This window comes from Coloeus monedula (assembly GCF_965178545.1).
Source record: "Coloeus monedula genome assembly, chromosome: 17".
In the NCBI taxonomy this organism is placed as follows: Eukaryota; Metazoa; Chordata; class Aves; order Passeriformes; family Corvidae; genus Coloeus; species Coloeus monedula.
The window spans coordinates 12,611,729-12,627,747 of NC_138797.1; the positions used below are offsets into that span (position 1 = coordinate 12,611,729).

The 16,019-nt window shown below is 43.6% G+C and overlaps 1 protein-coding gene across 1 annotated transcript in view; it reads right to left on the reverse strand.

The window, feature by feature from the left end:
- Nucleotides 1-529: 529 nt before the first annotated feature.
- Nucleotides 530-16,019, reverse strand: part of PHACTR3 (phosphatase and actin regulator 3) — a 100,899-nt gene continuing 85,409 nt past the window's right edge. The window contains exons 9-13 of the mRNA XM_082292758.1: nucleotides 9,237-9,292; nucleotides 5,153-5,214; nucleotides 4,157-4,297; nucleotides 2,826-2,902; nucleotides 530-1,324 (exon numbers count right to left, since the gene is read on the reverse strand). Of these exons, the coding sequence (XP_082148884.1) occupies nucleotides 1,309-1,324; nucleotides 2,826-2,902; nucleotides 4,157-4,297; nucleotides 5,153-5,214; nucleotides 9,237-9,292 (352 nt within the window). The 3' untranslated portion in view covers nucleotides 530-1,308. The remainder of the gene's footprint in view (nucleotides 1,325-2,825; nucleotides 2,903-4,156; nucleotides 4,298-5,152; nucleotides 5,215-9,236; nucleotides 9,293-16,019) is intronic.

Sequence of the window (16,019 nt, forward strand, 5' to 3'; positions counted from 1 at the left end):
ACACTCTGTGTGGGGACTGTTCCCACCTCACAGCAATTCAGTAGTAGTCTATACAGACACTTTGACAGACTGCATTTTATTATTTTTACACTTCATGGAGATCATCCCAATGAAGCTACAAGACCGAGAATGCCTTTTTCAAGTTTTTAACATTGAATGACTCCCTAGAATGGCAGCACTTCAGAATCTTGCAGAGAAATGTTTGTCTTGTGAGTGAATTCACCATTTTGTTCTGACTGATCAGGTGTGGTTAACAGCTATCAATGTATTATTCTTCTCACAAGTTTTTGGTTTTTTTTAGTAGTACTGAATAAATCCTCAGGTGCTTCTCCATGTCAGGCATTATTAAAATGTCTGGCTTTACATTTTTCTCAACGAGTTCTATTTGCTTTGTAATTAGCATTTAGTAACTTTTTTCTTCTTACTGTGAAGAAAGCATTAAACCCATTTGTTTGCTAAACATCAAAGTACATTGTTACATTTCTGCCTCTGGTTATCCAATTTAGTACTTTTGAGTAACAGTGAACCAAACTGTCATTCTTTAGAGGGTCAGAGCTTCAACTGGTGCACAGTGACAACCAGGTTATGCTATTCCACAAGATGGAAAACCTTAATTGAGATCATCCTTTTGCAGACTCTGTGTGGATGAAGAAGTCAAATGGTTTGGTGCATAATAACTATAATCTCTTCAACTATCCCTGGGAAAAAAAGAGCTTTAGGAAACATGTTCATTTCCTGCAATAAGTAGTCATTTAATTAAAGAACAAAAGTAACAGGAATCAAAAATGCTTGCAGCTGTGATTCTGTTAGACAGTATATAAAAAAGAATGAAATTATAATACATTAAATTAGTTTTTAGAACATGAACTTAGGTGTTTTACAAACTAACTGTGGTAAGTTCAAAATTTCTTGTCAACATAATACTGGATGACAGAGCGTCATGTCCGTTTATGTCAGAGGCCTTGGAATGGTAAAGCCTGTACATGCACAACATCTCCTTTTCCAAGGCAGGCTGCAAACCAGTTCCAGACAGGTGGGAAAGGAGAGGAGGAGGCTCTTCCAAGTAGCTTCACTTCAGTCTTTTTCAGCAGCTTGTCCCACTCCACAGGCCAGCACTCTTCTGCCTCCAGAGCTCGGGGCTGGCATCCTGTCCCCAAGTGCTGCAGAGGCTTCAGCTGCAGAGTCCTTCTGTCACATCAACATCCAGGGAGCCTGTGCTGAACCTCAGGGAAAGACTCCAGTATTCCCTGATGCGTGTTCAGCAGCAATATCAAAAAGTAAAGACAGATTCTTCTCAGAAGAAAATTTCTATGGCCTGTGAAATCTAGGAGAAAAGGGAGACATTTTTCAAACCACTTTGCAATAGAATTCAATTATTTTGGGGAGTTTATGTTAGATTAATAAAATTTTAAAAGCCCACAAAAGTATTCATTCTGTTTAAAGGTACAGTAGCAGTACTGAAGAATATTAGCAACCCTTCATTTCCCCCAGCACATTCCCACCCCTGTGCCATGACTGCAGTGCAGCTGCCGTCCTCAGGGCCCAGTGTACCTCGTTTACATTTATTTGGAAATGCAGTTGTAAGTACAGGTCTGTAGTTGATTGGGGTTTTTTCTGTGTAGTAAATGAAGCCACAGTTTGTCATTGGTAGCAATAGTCTTTACTGTGCAGTGCTCTTGGGTTTTTTTAAGAGTTAAACAATGTCAAAATGCTTCATAAAGTATGAGGAGATACAATCGATAGTCTTGTGAGTCTGGAATAGATCTTTCTCTGTAGGCTTGGTTTTTTAGCTGAGATCTGTAATTAAAGCCCCAATCATTTGTAATGCCTTAGCACTAATTGTAAATTGTAAGCCTGTTTACTCCTCAAATCCTGAACAAATTTCAAAATCTCTCATTATCATCTATCAAACTCCCCAGGTAGCTTTAGTTAGGGAATGTATAACTCACTTTCAGACTGAAACTGCAGCCATCCCCTCTCCCCTTCCCATGTTTCATTCCATCAATGCAGTGATGCTGCTTTGCCCTTAATAAGGCCTTTTTGCAAGTATCAGTGCCTGTGGAATCAGCCTCTCATTTTTTCTCCACTTTAAGAAAGGAATTGAATGTTTTTATGTGTGTTTAAACACAGTCCCTGTCACCAGTGCTGGCACATGGAGCAAGCACTGCCCTGATCAGGTTCACAGTGGCCTGATCACATGGAGAGTGACAACAATCTAAACCTGTTCTCTCTCCTGACCTCCTCCGTGGAGTTAAGTGTCATTAAGTTACCTGGGGCTTGCTCCTTCCAATAGCAACTGGGCTGACAGGGAATACTGAAATCCCCAGGCTGAATCCTTTAGAACAAATCCAATTAGAACAAAGGCATTACCCCTGGGCACTGGGCGTGGCCTGTTACGGTCCGTGCAGTTTTGTATTTCTTAGCAGGGAAGTTCCAGTGTTTGTGACAAGGCTGCAGACTCAAGTACATTTAATTCAGAGCTCTTTATACAGCATATTAAGCTGTTCTACTTTAAAAAAATCGTATTATTTTTTGTGTTATATGCTTTATTTTTTTGTCCTATCTTTGAATCTGTGGTGCAAGGAATGCTGACTGAGGGATGCCCTGGAGAATGTCTGCAAACTTCTTGGTATATGCTAATAAAAGCCCCCCAAAAAATCAGAAAATTGGGTTCTCTTCAGGAAGAGAAATGCTTCAATTTTCTTTTAATACTAAGCTCCCTTTGCATATTCTCCCACATCCAACACGTAAGGGTAAAATCCACAGGTGCAGGACTCAAGCAGAGTTTTTAGCAGGCAGTGGAAATAAATAGCTGGAAAACTGACCTTGTCAAATGTTTGCTCGATGCATGGACCTCCATTTCATTACTTTTGTATTCATTCAGCTCTTTCCGAATTGCTGCCTAGGAATTGAAAAGAGACAAACATGAACAAATAATTTTGTGTTTGTGAGCACTGCAAAATGACAGACCTGCAGAGCAGAACAGTTTTCTGGGGTAGAAGAAGCAGGTATTGGGTATAGCAGAGCACTCCGTGCTGGTAGGAATGCTGAATATTAGGGCTATATGGATTGGTGACACAATACTTCTCATTAGTTATTGATTGCTGACAGGGTCACTGTTGTCTCGAAGCAATTCTGACAGAATAACACCTCAGGGCTGGTTGTCTCACATTTAATAAGATTGCAGTTAAAATTTATTAAAGATAAGAGAAGTTGCCAAGAAATTGATCCATTTTTCAGTCACAAATGTGAAGGTCCAGCTCTGCCCCTGACTTCCTGATGTGTGCCACCAGTGTGTGCAGTTGAACTGTCACTTTCTCTTGGCTTATAAACCTGCCTTGTTAATTGAAACATGAACACTGGAACAGTAAAACCAGGAAAAGTCTGATTTTAATAAAAGTACGTACAAGGAAAATATAAAATCATTATTCCATTGATTACTATGGAATAGCTTATTAACCATTTTAGAGAGCTGGGGAGAACAACTACTGGAGTAGAAATGCTCTGTTCCTTTTCTATGAGTCCTCTAAAGCCATTTGTCACTTACTGAGGAGACACTGGGATGGAAACCAAAGTGTTTGATCTCCACATGCCAGTGCAAAGCCATGTTAACAGTCCTGTGTTTGCCATTTTGCCAGCAATTGTCTCAGCATCCTGCTCCTTCTGCTTCCTGCAGCCCTGAAACTTCCCAACTGGCTGGAATCACGGTGACCTATTCTTACTACTCAAGCATCTAAGTGTGATACTTAAATTGGGATGTAAATCAGCTAAATGGCAGGTATGAGATGGGACAAAATGAGTGTTTCTGCTCAGGAGAATGTGGGTCCAGTGACTCCTTGAGCATTCACAGGAAAAACAGGAGAGGAAACTTCCAGTCTGAGAAAAAAGGTTAAAACTCTATTGGCTGGAAATGGTTTTGAGTTGGAGCCCAAAAGATTGTATCCACCTTTTTGTGTGGGGGATAAAAGCCTTTACAGTACTAAATAGGCATTTTTATAAATAGCATTTTTTATTACATTGATGTGATTTCAGCATAAAAAATAATGGTAAAATTTACAGATATTAAATGTTACAGAGATTAAATGTCTGTTCAGAATGTGAGGTATCATTACAGACAAAGCAAGGAGAAAGCAGAACTCTGTGGTTCTGTCAGTACCTTGTCTGCTGCTGACAGTCGTGTCCATGGTTTGTCCGCTCTCCTGTCGTAGTCCTGTGCTTTTGCCACTTCCACATAATCACTGAATCGAATCAGGATCTTTCTGTCTCTCAGTTCATCAACTGTAGGTCTCTGGTTAAGCTGTATTCAGAAGTTTTGTGAAATAAAACCAGGGTTAATAACAAATGTATCAGTAAAAAATGCAACATTTGCTGCTTTTCATCTTGGTTCAGTGTGCATTTACACATATGGAAAACCACCCAACCCTTGGAAACTCCAGGGAAATATTCAATCATTTGGAGGACTGCTAGGAGAGTAATAATGCTTTAAATGGAGTTATGGGCTACAGCACAGTGCCTTTGTAATGGACAAAAGAAAGCATTTCAACCCAGATCCTGATAAAATACATTTTCAAAATGAAAAGTAATCATGATGGATTTTTTATGATCTCTGGATGATTCTGGATGCTGTAGGATGTTCCACTACAGGCAGAGGCAGATTGTCTGTGTGACATTCTCAGCACTAGATGCATTTTAAGAATTTTAGTCTGGCTTTAACAAGTTATCAGCAGATTGGTCTGTAATTCCATTAGGGTTTTCTAGGAACAGAACAACAAGATCTCGTTCTAATTCCGAGAATATTTTAAATGCAAAAAGAAATGTACTATGGGAGCAGACCTGGTGCTCAACAGGGAGCCAGCTCTGCTACAAAGAATGAAAAAGTCCTTTCGTAGCAATAGAGCTGACTGATAGGCAGTGTGCAAACAAATGCCCATTTTCTGCCCAAGTTTACATGTATATATTCTACTAGATCTCATCTGGCTGAGATAAGGTGGGTATGTCTATAATTCATATTACCAGACACTACTATCAGACACTGCTGAGGAGGATGCATATTAAGGGAGGTTCTGTGTAATAACAACCTCTATGGCTGGTTGATATTATAGTAATTTTAGTAAATTTCTAAAAGCTAATAGCAGGTATTGCAAGGTTTTACCTTTCTTGTCAGTCTCTGCTTGATTTCCCTTCTCTCTTCCTGTTCCGTTTGATCATTTCGTTCTGCGGAGAATATAAAAAAAAATATGACTTTCCTCATGAGGAAGTTTGGTGTTTTCCTGACTTCCAGGCAATAATGAGCACAGCAAAAGGAGCTGCTTGTAGTTGCGTGTTTTGGTAATTCAGAGCATCTCTGGTGTGTGTTGGAGCACGGAATCACCTCTCTGTGAGGACACTGTGCTGGTGCCAATGTCAGCTCTGCCTGCGCTCTCTAAAACTCCACGGAGATTTAATGAAACAACAGCAGCCACGCCAACACTCCACTCAGAGAAACTTTAGAAGGAAAATCAAAACACTCCACAGTTGATTAATCATCCTTTTTTACTCTCCATATTGCTGGAGCCATTCATGCTGTCAGATGCTGAGGAGCCTCACTGCAGCAGCTCCAGGGAGAGCCCGTTCTGCCCTCTGTCCCGTTTCTCGGGCTGCATCACTCACTGGCTCTGACCTGCACCTTGGCTTTCCCTGACATGAGACCCCGTTCCCCTCCCGGGGCTTCCTTTGCAGAGTTCTGCTCTGAGCTCAGCCCCTTGTCTTTGTGTGTTGTGTCTATTAACATTCAAGCCGTGACGACTCCTACACACTGGCTCTAAAAATAGACCCGAGTGCTGTAACGCTGTGTGAAATAGATCCCCTGCCTTAGGAAACGAGTTAATGGCGTTTCTATTTCCAGTACTATCTGTTACTAAATTTGGGCGTGAGCCCATGACCTGAACAAAGCTGCAGAGCCACAGAAAAAGGTTTAACCATTCTGGGATTCTCTGGGTACTGCCGTGAGGTTTATTACACCACTTGCATTAGATATTTCCAGTGTTAAAGGACACACGTGATTTCTACTATGCCTCCAAAACCCACTAGCACTGCAGATGGATTTCCAAGATGATATTTTTAACAATGAAGCATTTTTCTCCCTTATTTTTGCTCCCACTATGCAGTCTCATTTCAGATGACACTGAAATGCAATCATATCTATTTAAAATAACAAAGTAGTAGCTCCACCTGGCTATGGTAGAAATGTAAATCAAATTAATTTAAAATGTGCTGCATTACAGTTCAGTGGCAAGGCACAAAATGTAAAGAGAACAGGTCAGCTAAAATTAGTGCTGTGTCAGGGATGAGCAGCTATTTCAGTCTGCAATGTGGAAAAGGAGAACAGGTTTTGAAAAGTAGAGGGTATTCTTAGATGTAGAGATAGCTGCAAGAACTTACTCAGCTTTAATTCACCCCTTTTGGAGTAGATAATCCTATTTTGTATTTTTTTTTTAATTAAAATTGATAATTTTCTGTAGCATAGTGCCTTTATAAGGTCTGATGTGATATGCAGTGAGAGAACTGCCCAGAGAAGCTGTGGCTGCCCCATCCCTGGAACCCTTCAAAGCAGGTTGGATGGGGCTTGGAGCAACCTGGGATAGTGGAAAGTGCCCCTGCCCATGGCAGAGGGGAGAACAAGATGATCTTTAAGGTCCATTCCAACCCAAACCATTCTGGGATTCTATGATTCTAATTCCCAAAGAAAAGCCAAAAATACACATTTCTGATCAGAAAATACTTGTTCAAATATACTGTGTAGTGACTTATTTCTATTCACTTGGGTTCAGTGCTTATTTCCACCTCGAAGAAATAAAAGAAATGGTTCTTTTACAAAAAAAAAACAACCCTGAGCACTGCTATGAAATGCTGGTGAGGGATTCTAGAACTCAAGCATTATTATTCAGACAACCCAGAGAGGCTTTTCCCATCACCATCATTCTGCCCACACAAGATCCATTCATTCCTGAGGGCTGGTTTTGTAAATCTCAGCAGAGATGCTCCCAGTTCCGAGGGGGGCTGTGCAGTGCTGGAACTAATTCTGTGCTCTGCCAGTTCCTCAGGGAGCTCTCAGCGCTGCGTGACACTAAGGCAATTCCTTGGGTTCAGAATGAAGCAGGGATTGTACAGTGGGGTTCAAGAGATGCCTTCTTGGCTGGGAGTTCAGCTTTCTGTCGAGTACAGCAAGGCCACATCTGACACCTGGGCTGTGATTTGAGTTCATTTGCTTTTCATGTTTGGTGGGAAGCCAGCAGTGTTTCTATGGTTAAAGGACTTGGAAGATCAAGAAAATTTTAAGAAAGTGCTGGCTTTAAGTTTGCTTTTTAAGTATTACTTTTATCTCAGAAACAACTCCCTAAAGGAGATAAGAAATCACTTTTTGAAATCTTGCTGAGATTTGCTTTAAAGTAACAGTAGTTGTACTTTGCAATATGCTTCTCTTTTTACCAGAGTTGTACAAATGTGAATTCTGAGTCCATAAAAGAACTTCTGTCAGCAGTACCATTTATGAACATCAAAGATGTTGGGAAATGCACAACTTAAAACTGCACAAACCCTTACAACACCTGGAGGAGTTTGTGGAGATTTCACTGAAGGGCTTTTATACTGCTACAGCTTTACAGGATACTCAGCTTTTTATATAATGGCAGAGGTAAATAAAATGGAAGTGGTTCTGATCCCAGCTGAACCTGTATAAAGCCTGAGCAACTCAACAGAAGTCAATAAATTTGCTCCATGCTGGGAGCTCTTTAAATGAGATACAAATCTAGACCAGTATGTTTAGCTGGTATTCAGGAACTATCTTTAATTCTGCTTTATCTTCTTTCTGCTTTATCTCTCTCTAAGCTCATTATATGAATGTATTCAAACTTTTTTAGTATTAAAACCAGTCAGTTTAACCCAGATTAAGGATGTAACCAGCACACTTCAAAAAAGTAAACATAAAGGAACAGATTTTGTCAGTGGAGATCAGCTTTTCCTTAGCCAGGAAAAAATCCCAAAGACACAGATTTTCAGAGGTCTTGGTTACTGACTCTTGAAAATCTGGTCCCACGTATTTCAGGACCTTGGGTTACTGTTTCTTCCTGCCTCTCATGGTAGATGACAGGTGAAGTTTGGCCAAGTGCACCCACTCATGTTGCAAGGAGGGTTTCCTTTTCCTCCTCAAGCTGTGCACATGCTAAATACAGCTCATTTTACGGTGTGTGATCTGTGCATTGGAACAGCATGGAAAATACTGCTAAATATATGTTGCCTGTGGAATCCTTTTGTATTGAAACTCAGATGAAATCCCAAATAACTTCAATGGCAAGAGCATAAGGCTTTTCCCTAGGAACTGCTAAGAAAGTTCGGATACATTAAATTAGGTAATGCAATGTAGATAACTTTTTTCCTAGTGAATTACAATCACATGATTAAATATAAATTAAACAGTGTAGGCAGCACTGCTTGTGTGACAGATTTCTGTGGCTTTATGTTTTGTGCTTGCTAAATGTGGAAACTACAGTTCACATCATTCCAGGTTTTGTCTTTCCACACTAAATAGACTAAATAGCAGATGGATCCCCCCTTTTGAGATCCATAGTGGAGACAATTTCAAAGCTCTCTCTCACCTTTCCCTAATTCAGCAGTTTTAAGGAAAGGGATAATATTCATCACTTGCTTGATCCCTTGGAAACATTTAGGAAAAGAGTTGCAAGTTTTGCCTCCTGAATTTGAGAGGTGCTGAGAACACTCCCCTGTGGCAGTGCCTGTAACAGGTCTGGGACTGTCCCTCTAATAATTCTAAGACTGGTCTTTGACTTGGCTTTGGGAAGATCTCCAGTGACAAGGGAAAATGCACCTTAGGAGAATCACACCTCTGCCAGGATGCTTCCCCCTTCCACTGTATTCCCAGTGCTGTTCAGTGTTTGCCTTGAAAATCCATGTCTTGAAAAATGTTGCTCCAATTCTCATGGCACTGTGACACTCGGATTGTATTCCCCTCTTGGACACCAGTAACAGTGTAATCAGAATGAAAATTACTTGAAAACCTGAACCTGAACAATTATTTTCTGTCCTAAAATTGCAAGTCTTTGTGAAAAATTAAAACTTTTAGGTACAGAAGATAATCCCAGTGAATTAATTTGTCTATTTAAAAATAATACATTCTGGAAATGCAATCACTGATTTCAAGAAACACGTATAAAATACTTAAGGAAAAAAGAAATACTCACGTTTCAGTATATTCCTTCTTTCTAGCTCCTCAACAGCGGGTCTTTGGCTGAGTCGCCTGCGGAAAAACACCAAAATCACATTTTGCACCATGCCTGTTCTTTGGAAAGTCTGCAGTATTCTGACTTCTGGTTGGTGTTTTCCTCAGGAGGGGACTACAAAATCTCTCTCCAGAACTCGTGAAGAAGAACAAAGAAAAGAATCCTGGCAGAGAATTCTTTCTTATATTATTTTTCCCAAATGTCAGTAATGCAGGTAAAAGTTCTCCTCTAGTTTGCCGTCAGTGAAATGCTTCCTCAGAATGTGCATCCTTTTCATCTCACTTTCCAGACAGTCAGTTGGAACCAGCACTCTCCAGAGGTAAAATTCACTCTCAAGGTGGTTATCAAAGGAGTTTCACAGCGATCTTCTGTCTCTATCACTGCCTTTACCTTTTAATCACACGTAGCAGCACATTTCCTTTTCTCTACTAACACCATCCTGACAAAATGCAGACTGGCCAGAAATAAAGCTTCCCTGTGCTTTCCCGACTCCTCATCTACCAGCCCCGATCCCCCAGCTCTGCTCCTGCCTGCTGAATGCAATTCGTGTGCTGCTCACAGCCTCGCGCTGTCTGAACAGAGCGTCTTGGTTCCACCTCCCCTTTTCAGTAGTGCTGCCTCAGGACTGAGTCTTCAAATCATATGATCGGTGCCACAGCGATTTTATTCCGCATACTAAATGAGACTCCCCCACGAGGCACTGTGATATCTGCAGAGGATCTCAGGTAATTGGAGCCCTCCCCTAGGCAGACACACACACACACACAGAGGCTGCATTTGCTGGCTTTCATATAATAATCCAGCCAGCAGATCGGAAAGAGTTTCCGATGCTTCCTGGCCTGCGTTCTGGCAACGCTAAGGATTCTCATCGTCTGCTCTCAGCAGATGTTTCCAAGCCGGAGATGAAGTTACAGAGACAAAGAAACATTCAGAGCAGGGACCACACTGCAAACTGCCGCAGTTATTCCTCTACTGGGTATAGGGAATAAATGAATAATTATAAAGTCATGCTGTAACAGGATCTACATTTTATCACATATACACCAGATGGAAAAATGAAGTAATTGTTAACATACTGCAAAAGAACCAGTAAAAGCACCTGATTCCAATTTCTCCTTGTTTTGTAAGCCTTACCCAATATACCTTCAAAATCCACTTTGTGGTCATATGCTATCAGACCAACAACTCCTTACCCTTCTTTAATTAAACTCTCTGGAAAAACTCTCATCTTCAGCAACAGGAAGACACCACAACTACTGCACTGAATTCACACCGACAGAAAACTTGGATTAGATGAGCTCTTGTGTAGAAACACCTACAGCCTAACTCTCACTCTTTCTGCCTAACACTTTGTATCACCTAAGGCTTTTCTCCTGACCTCCGGGTTCTCTTTGGGTAATAAACTGGATACTCCAGCAGTGGAAGTTGCAATAATCCCAACTGAAACAGGAATGATGCTGAAACTAAAGGCTTTACACATGTATTTCTGATTCCTGTTACCCTTGGACTCCTCCCTCCTCGCTCATTTCCCTGTATGTCTCAGAAATTACACAGCTTTGGCTAGGTTTTGTTTGAAACAGATTAAAGTGTGTTTTATAATATAAATCAGGGAAGAATTACTTACTCCAAGAGCTCATCTGCAAATGAAAGGTCCACCTGACCTGCTGCTCATATGCCTCTCTCTCAGCCATTCATAATTACAGCCCTGCCATTTGAGATTGATAGATTCTTCCAAATCTGTACATTACATTTCAGAGGCCCCTTTTAAACTGGGGGATTAAAAGCCTAACAGAATGAGTAAAGCACTATGCAAATGCAAATGTATACGAATTTTCTGTGATTCTGTGTGAATGCCCTGTATTTATGTATCATATGCATGATGGTTGATTATTTAAACCCTGTTTCCCTTTTGGCTTTGATAAATTCATGGTAAGTGCCCTTTTTCTGCGCACACCCTCAGCTTTACCCCCAACAGAAGGAAAAGGTGCAGACACACAGAGAGCTATGTGCACATGAGAGCATTGCAGGGTTTCTTCCTGAGTTTTTCAGAGACACAGACCACACTTCCAAACTTTGTGTCAGAGTCACAAAACTAGACATGGACTTTGGTTAAAAATAAAATTCTAACAGGGTTTCAGGAAGGTGGGGATAGAGTGAAAACACCAAGTACAGCCAGAGTCACGATCAAATGAGAAGTGGTAAAAACCTCTGACATTGTTGCTATCAAGGTCCAGGGACATTTTGGGTCCATTTGTTATTTCTGTTGTTCAGGAGAAGCCTCTCTGTGACCAGAAACAACTTTCACTTCCTTTCTGAGCTGCTGTGGGGCGGCTGGGCTTGGGGAGCTGCTGAAGGCGAAGGGCTCCAGACGCCCTGACAGTGACAGGGGCACAGGGGCTGCAGCACGGCCTGGGGCCACACGGCTCTGCTGAGCTGGGCCGGGGTCACTTGGGGCTCCAGAGACCCCTTCTGCAGGACTTTGCCGCTTGTAAAGTGAATCCACTGCCTTGTCTGATCGCCCCTCACAGCAAGACACACGTGGCTGCAGCAGGTGCTCCCTGTGGGACAGAGCCCACCCTGCCTGAGGTGCTCTGGGGGAGGGTGAGGGCACCTCAGCCCCACACCGGGGCCTGCAGCCCCAGCCGCACCTTCAGTCGCCGCCTGCAGCCGGACCCAGAGCGAGATAAGGACGGGCATCTTTCTGAGGGCTCCTGGCAGGGCAGGGGCTCAGCAAGTGCAGGGAAAGCCACAGGTCACCCCTGCCAAAGGGCACATCCCTCCTGAAGGAGCTTTAATGTAAGAATCATTTCAGATGAGTTTGTGCCTCTGCTTGGGTGAGCCGTTCTCTGGCTGCTGCAGGCTCTGAGCAACAAGTGCTCTGTTTTGGATATTTATTTAGTGTTTTCCCTGAAGCTGATACATGTGAAATCCTGCCTCAAAAACACACCCTGTGTGCTGAGCTCAGTGAGTTTCCTCAGAAGGGACTGTCCATCCCTGCAGAGAGCCAGTGCTGTGGCCTCGGGAATGCTGCCTCACCTCAGGGACAGCTGGCCTGGGGAAATGGCCCCCAGCTCCCCTCATGCCATGGCTGGGCAGCACAGCCCTGAACAGGGGGTGGAGAGACTCAGCAGCCAGAGAGGGGATGCTCAAATCTCGTGTTTAAAGGAAACAAACTCCAGCTGAATAACAATTATCAGCAGACTGCAGCGCAGGGAAGCCAGTGTGTGATTCTGGAGAATAAAAACAGGCACTTGCCATGAAGGAGCCTTTGTGAAGGCTAAAACCTGACCCCTCAGTGACTATGGATGGTCTCCACAGGCTTTGCACAGAGAGGATTTTGTATGAGGCAGGTGCAGATGATTGTGAATCGGAGTCCTGGCTCATTTCCTGTGGATCCAGTGAAGTCCCTGCACCTGAGTGAGGGTGGTTTCATGGCTTACCCTGGGCTAGTGTGGCTGCTGTGCTGTTCAGCAGCTCTGGAGGTGCCATTTGAAGGTCTGAGGTGGACAGGAGGCTCGAGCACTGCTGTAACACAGTGTGGTCATGGCTGGGTGAGTCTTGTGCTTTCCATTTCCGTTCTTTTTTCACTTAGGGACTTAGAGCCCCATGTGGACTCACCTCAGCAAGGTGACTGTGAGCTCCACAGGGAGCACTCACGTAGTCCACCACTTCTGTTATGTGACAGCAATGATTTCCTTTCAGCCAATTTCGATATCTATTTCTTGCTTCTGGGAAAAACAGCCAATTAATGCTGTTGTGTTCTTGGGTGTTATGAAAACCTAGGTTTGGGTATTTTTGTATTGCCTGGTGAGGTAGGAGTGCTCCCTCTGAGCACCTCTGTCGGGTCAGTTCTTTTTGGGAAGGTCTTGAACCTTTCTTGAAAATGCTTAAGTAACTTGCAGGCAGGTCCTACCTCTGTCCAGATTCCCCCAGAGTGTCACTGGAATTGCCATGGTCTCACGTGAAGAGTACTCAGTCTGGGAATTTGCTTCCCTGTTAAACCAAGGGATGCCAAGAGCAGCAGTAGTGGAGCTGAACTGGCAGCACCTCAGAGGTGACTGCAGCTGCCTCAGGGAAACCAAGCACAACTGGAGGCACCAATGGCACTTCCCTGTAAGTGATGTCTGGATACAGTTCAGAGATGCTCCAAGTTTGGATAGATACCAACATCTTGTCACAATACTAAAGCAGTCACCATAAGTGTATGGGGGTAAAAGGGGACAGACACACAACACTTCATGTGCAGCTATTTCTCATGTTCAGAAAAATTGCAAAGGTTTTATGTTACTGTTGTTCTGTGCAAAGTGGGCATAAACTTTCAAGCAGCAGGTGTTCTTCAGTTGTTTGAAGCTTGGGGAGTGTTCTGGGTGTATTTTCAGTGTTTTCTCCAGTAATTTGGGCTCAGAAAGAGAAATCAGAGAAATAATAATATGTATATTATTACATATAGAAGCCAAAGACTTTGCTTGCTCCTGTGCTCTCCCAGTGTTACTCCTGTGGGTGAGAGGAGCAGGTCACTGCAGGTTCGTGCAGTCACCTGTGGCTCTCCTCAGAACACCCTGCAGGTACAGCCAGGTGTTCTTGGTCTCAAAGCGCCTCAGGTGCTTGGTTTGCACATGGCCTCGAGGTATTTGTTTTCCCCATGCAATGTGCACATAGGAATCCTCTGACGTCTGTGAGTGCTCCCTTGGCTCTCAGAGGGGCAGGGGATCTGTGGTGCCTGGCTCTTCCCCTTGGTGAACGTGTGTGGTGCATAATTGCAGCAAAACAGGCTGCCCTGTGCCATCAGAGCCCTGCCACGATCATGCTGGACACCAGCACAAATACAGATGTGGATTTGGAGTGTGGGGAAAGCCACAAATGGCTCGTCCCCTCCGGAGCAAGATCACATGTTTGTGAGCTCAGGGGCTCGCACATGTGCCTCTGACTGCTGATCAGGAGATCAATATTTGCTTCACACTGCCCGACTGTCTCCTTCACACTGAAGGGAATGATGTCTTGGGACTGCTGTTACACAAGGAGTGATCATACTGGACAGTCACAGGTGACTGAGGGCTCAGCAGTCGGAGGATCTGCGTGTCACCAGGACCCAGGGGCTGCTGTCAGATGGGCAATGCATCGATGCGTCCTGTGAGCAGGAGGTGCTGCTAAGTTATCTGCCCTCTCAATTACCCTCAGCAGCATCTCCTTTGTTCCTTGTGGGAGCTGCATCCCAGCAAAGCCACAGTAAGCTCAGGGCTTGCAGGTGTGGGCACAGAAAGCTGATGAGAGGCCAATTTGGAGCAAGCACAGCCCTCTGTGTGCATATGGGGCTGTGCCGGCTTCCCACACTTCAGACAGTCCTTCCTTTCTGGGCAGTCCCTCCTTCCTTTCTCTCCTCTTATTAGTCTGTATTAGTCTCACCTGCCTGGCAGATTCAAGCAGAATCCAGTGAAAACCAGCTCAGGTTTGTGTGGTTCCTTATCTGTCCCCAGAATATGTTCCTGTTCCCCAAATATATTTTTTTCATTGAATCTGTTGCACAGTGTATGTATGGTTGCCACAAAACTAAATTTCTTTCAGATTTGCAGCTGAAGCCAAAAGTTATACTTTGGAATCCTGTTGCTGGCCTTAGTAAGATCCATGTGATTCTGATGATCTCCTCCAAAGGGAGGAGTGAACTGGGTAGACTTGGACACGTGCATGTGCCTGTGGACCCTGGACTGACAAGTGAGCAATCAATCCAGCCATCAGTAAATGAGCTGTAGCCAGCAGCAATTGCATTGATTGTCCCTCGTGTCAGGTGGTTTTGCAGATGAGTCGGGAAGGGAGGTGGTGGGAAAGATCCCTCTCACAGCCCAGGCAAAGGGAGGAGGAATGGGAGTGCCCTGGTTTTGCTTCTCATAAAGCTGCTTGTGTCTGCTACCCATCAGGAGGCAGAGGCTCTGCCTCTTAAATTGGCATCTCTGTTGCCAGAACATCATGTTCAATTCAACAAGAAGTTTATTTTCATCCTTCCTATAAGTAGCTGTGAAGAGAGTATGTGCCAGGGCTTTGAGTCACCCACGCACTGCACTGTGCCTGCCTGCAATGTACAATTATGGGTAGTAGTAAATCTGTGGTGGGAGGGACTTCTCTTTTACTGTCTGCTCAAAATTAGAAGGCAGACACTGAGACACAAACATGTTTTTTACCCCAAGGTAATTCTGGATCATGTAAAAAGTGGGAACTGATGTGCCAGCATTTCCCATAACAGGAAAATCACAGAATCAGGATAGTTTGAGTTGGAAAGAGCCTTTAAAGGCATCTTGTCCAATGTCCCTGCAATGAGCAGGGACATCTTCAAGTAGATCAGGTTGTTCAGAGCCTCACCAACCTGACACTGAATGTTTCCAGGAATGGGACATCCCCCACCTCTCTGAGTAACCTGTTGCAGTGTTTTACCACCCTCACTGTAAAAATCTTCCTGCTCTTATCTTACCTACTCTAACCTGACCTTCCTTCAGTTTAAAACCATTCCCCTTGACCTATCACTATCTGCCCATGTATCTGCCTCTTTTTTTATAACCCTCTTTAAGTCCTGGAAGGCCATAGTATTATCTCCTTAGAAGCTTCTTGTCCCCAGGCTGAACAACCTCAACTCTCTCAGCCTCTCTGCATAGCAGAGGTTCTCCAGCCCTTGGAGCATCCAAGAGTATCATCCTAAGAGCATCTGCTGACCTCTGAGGGTAGGGAGCTCAGAGTGCTGTGAAAAGGGTGAGCTGG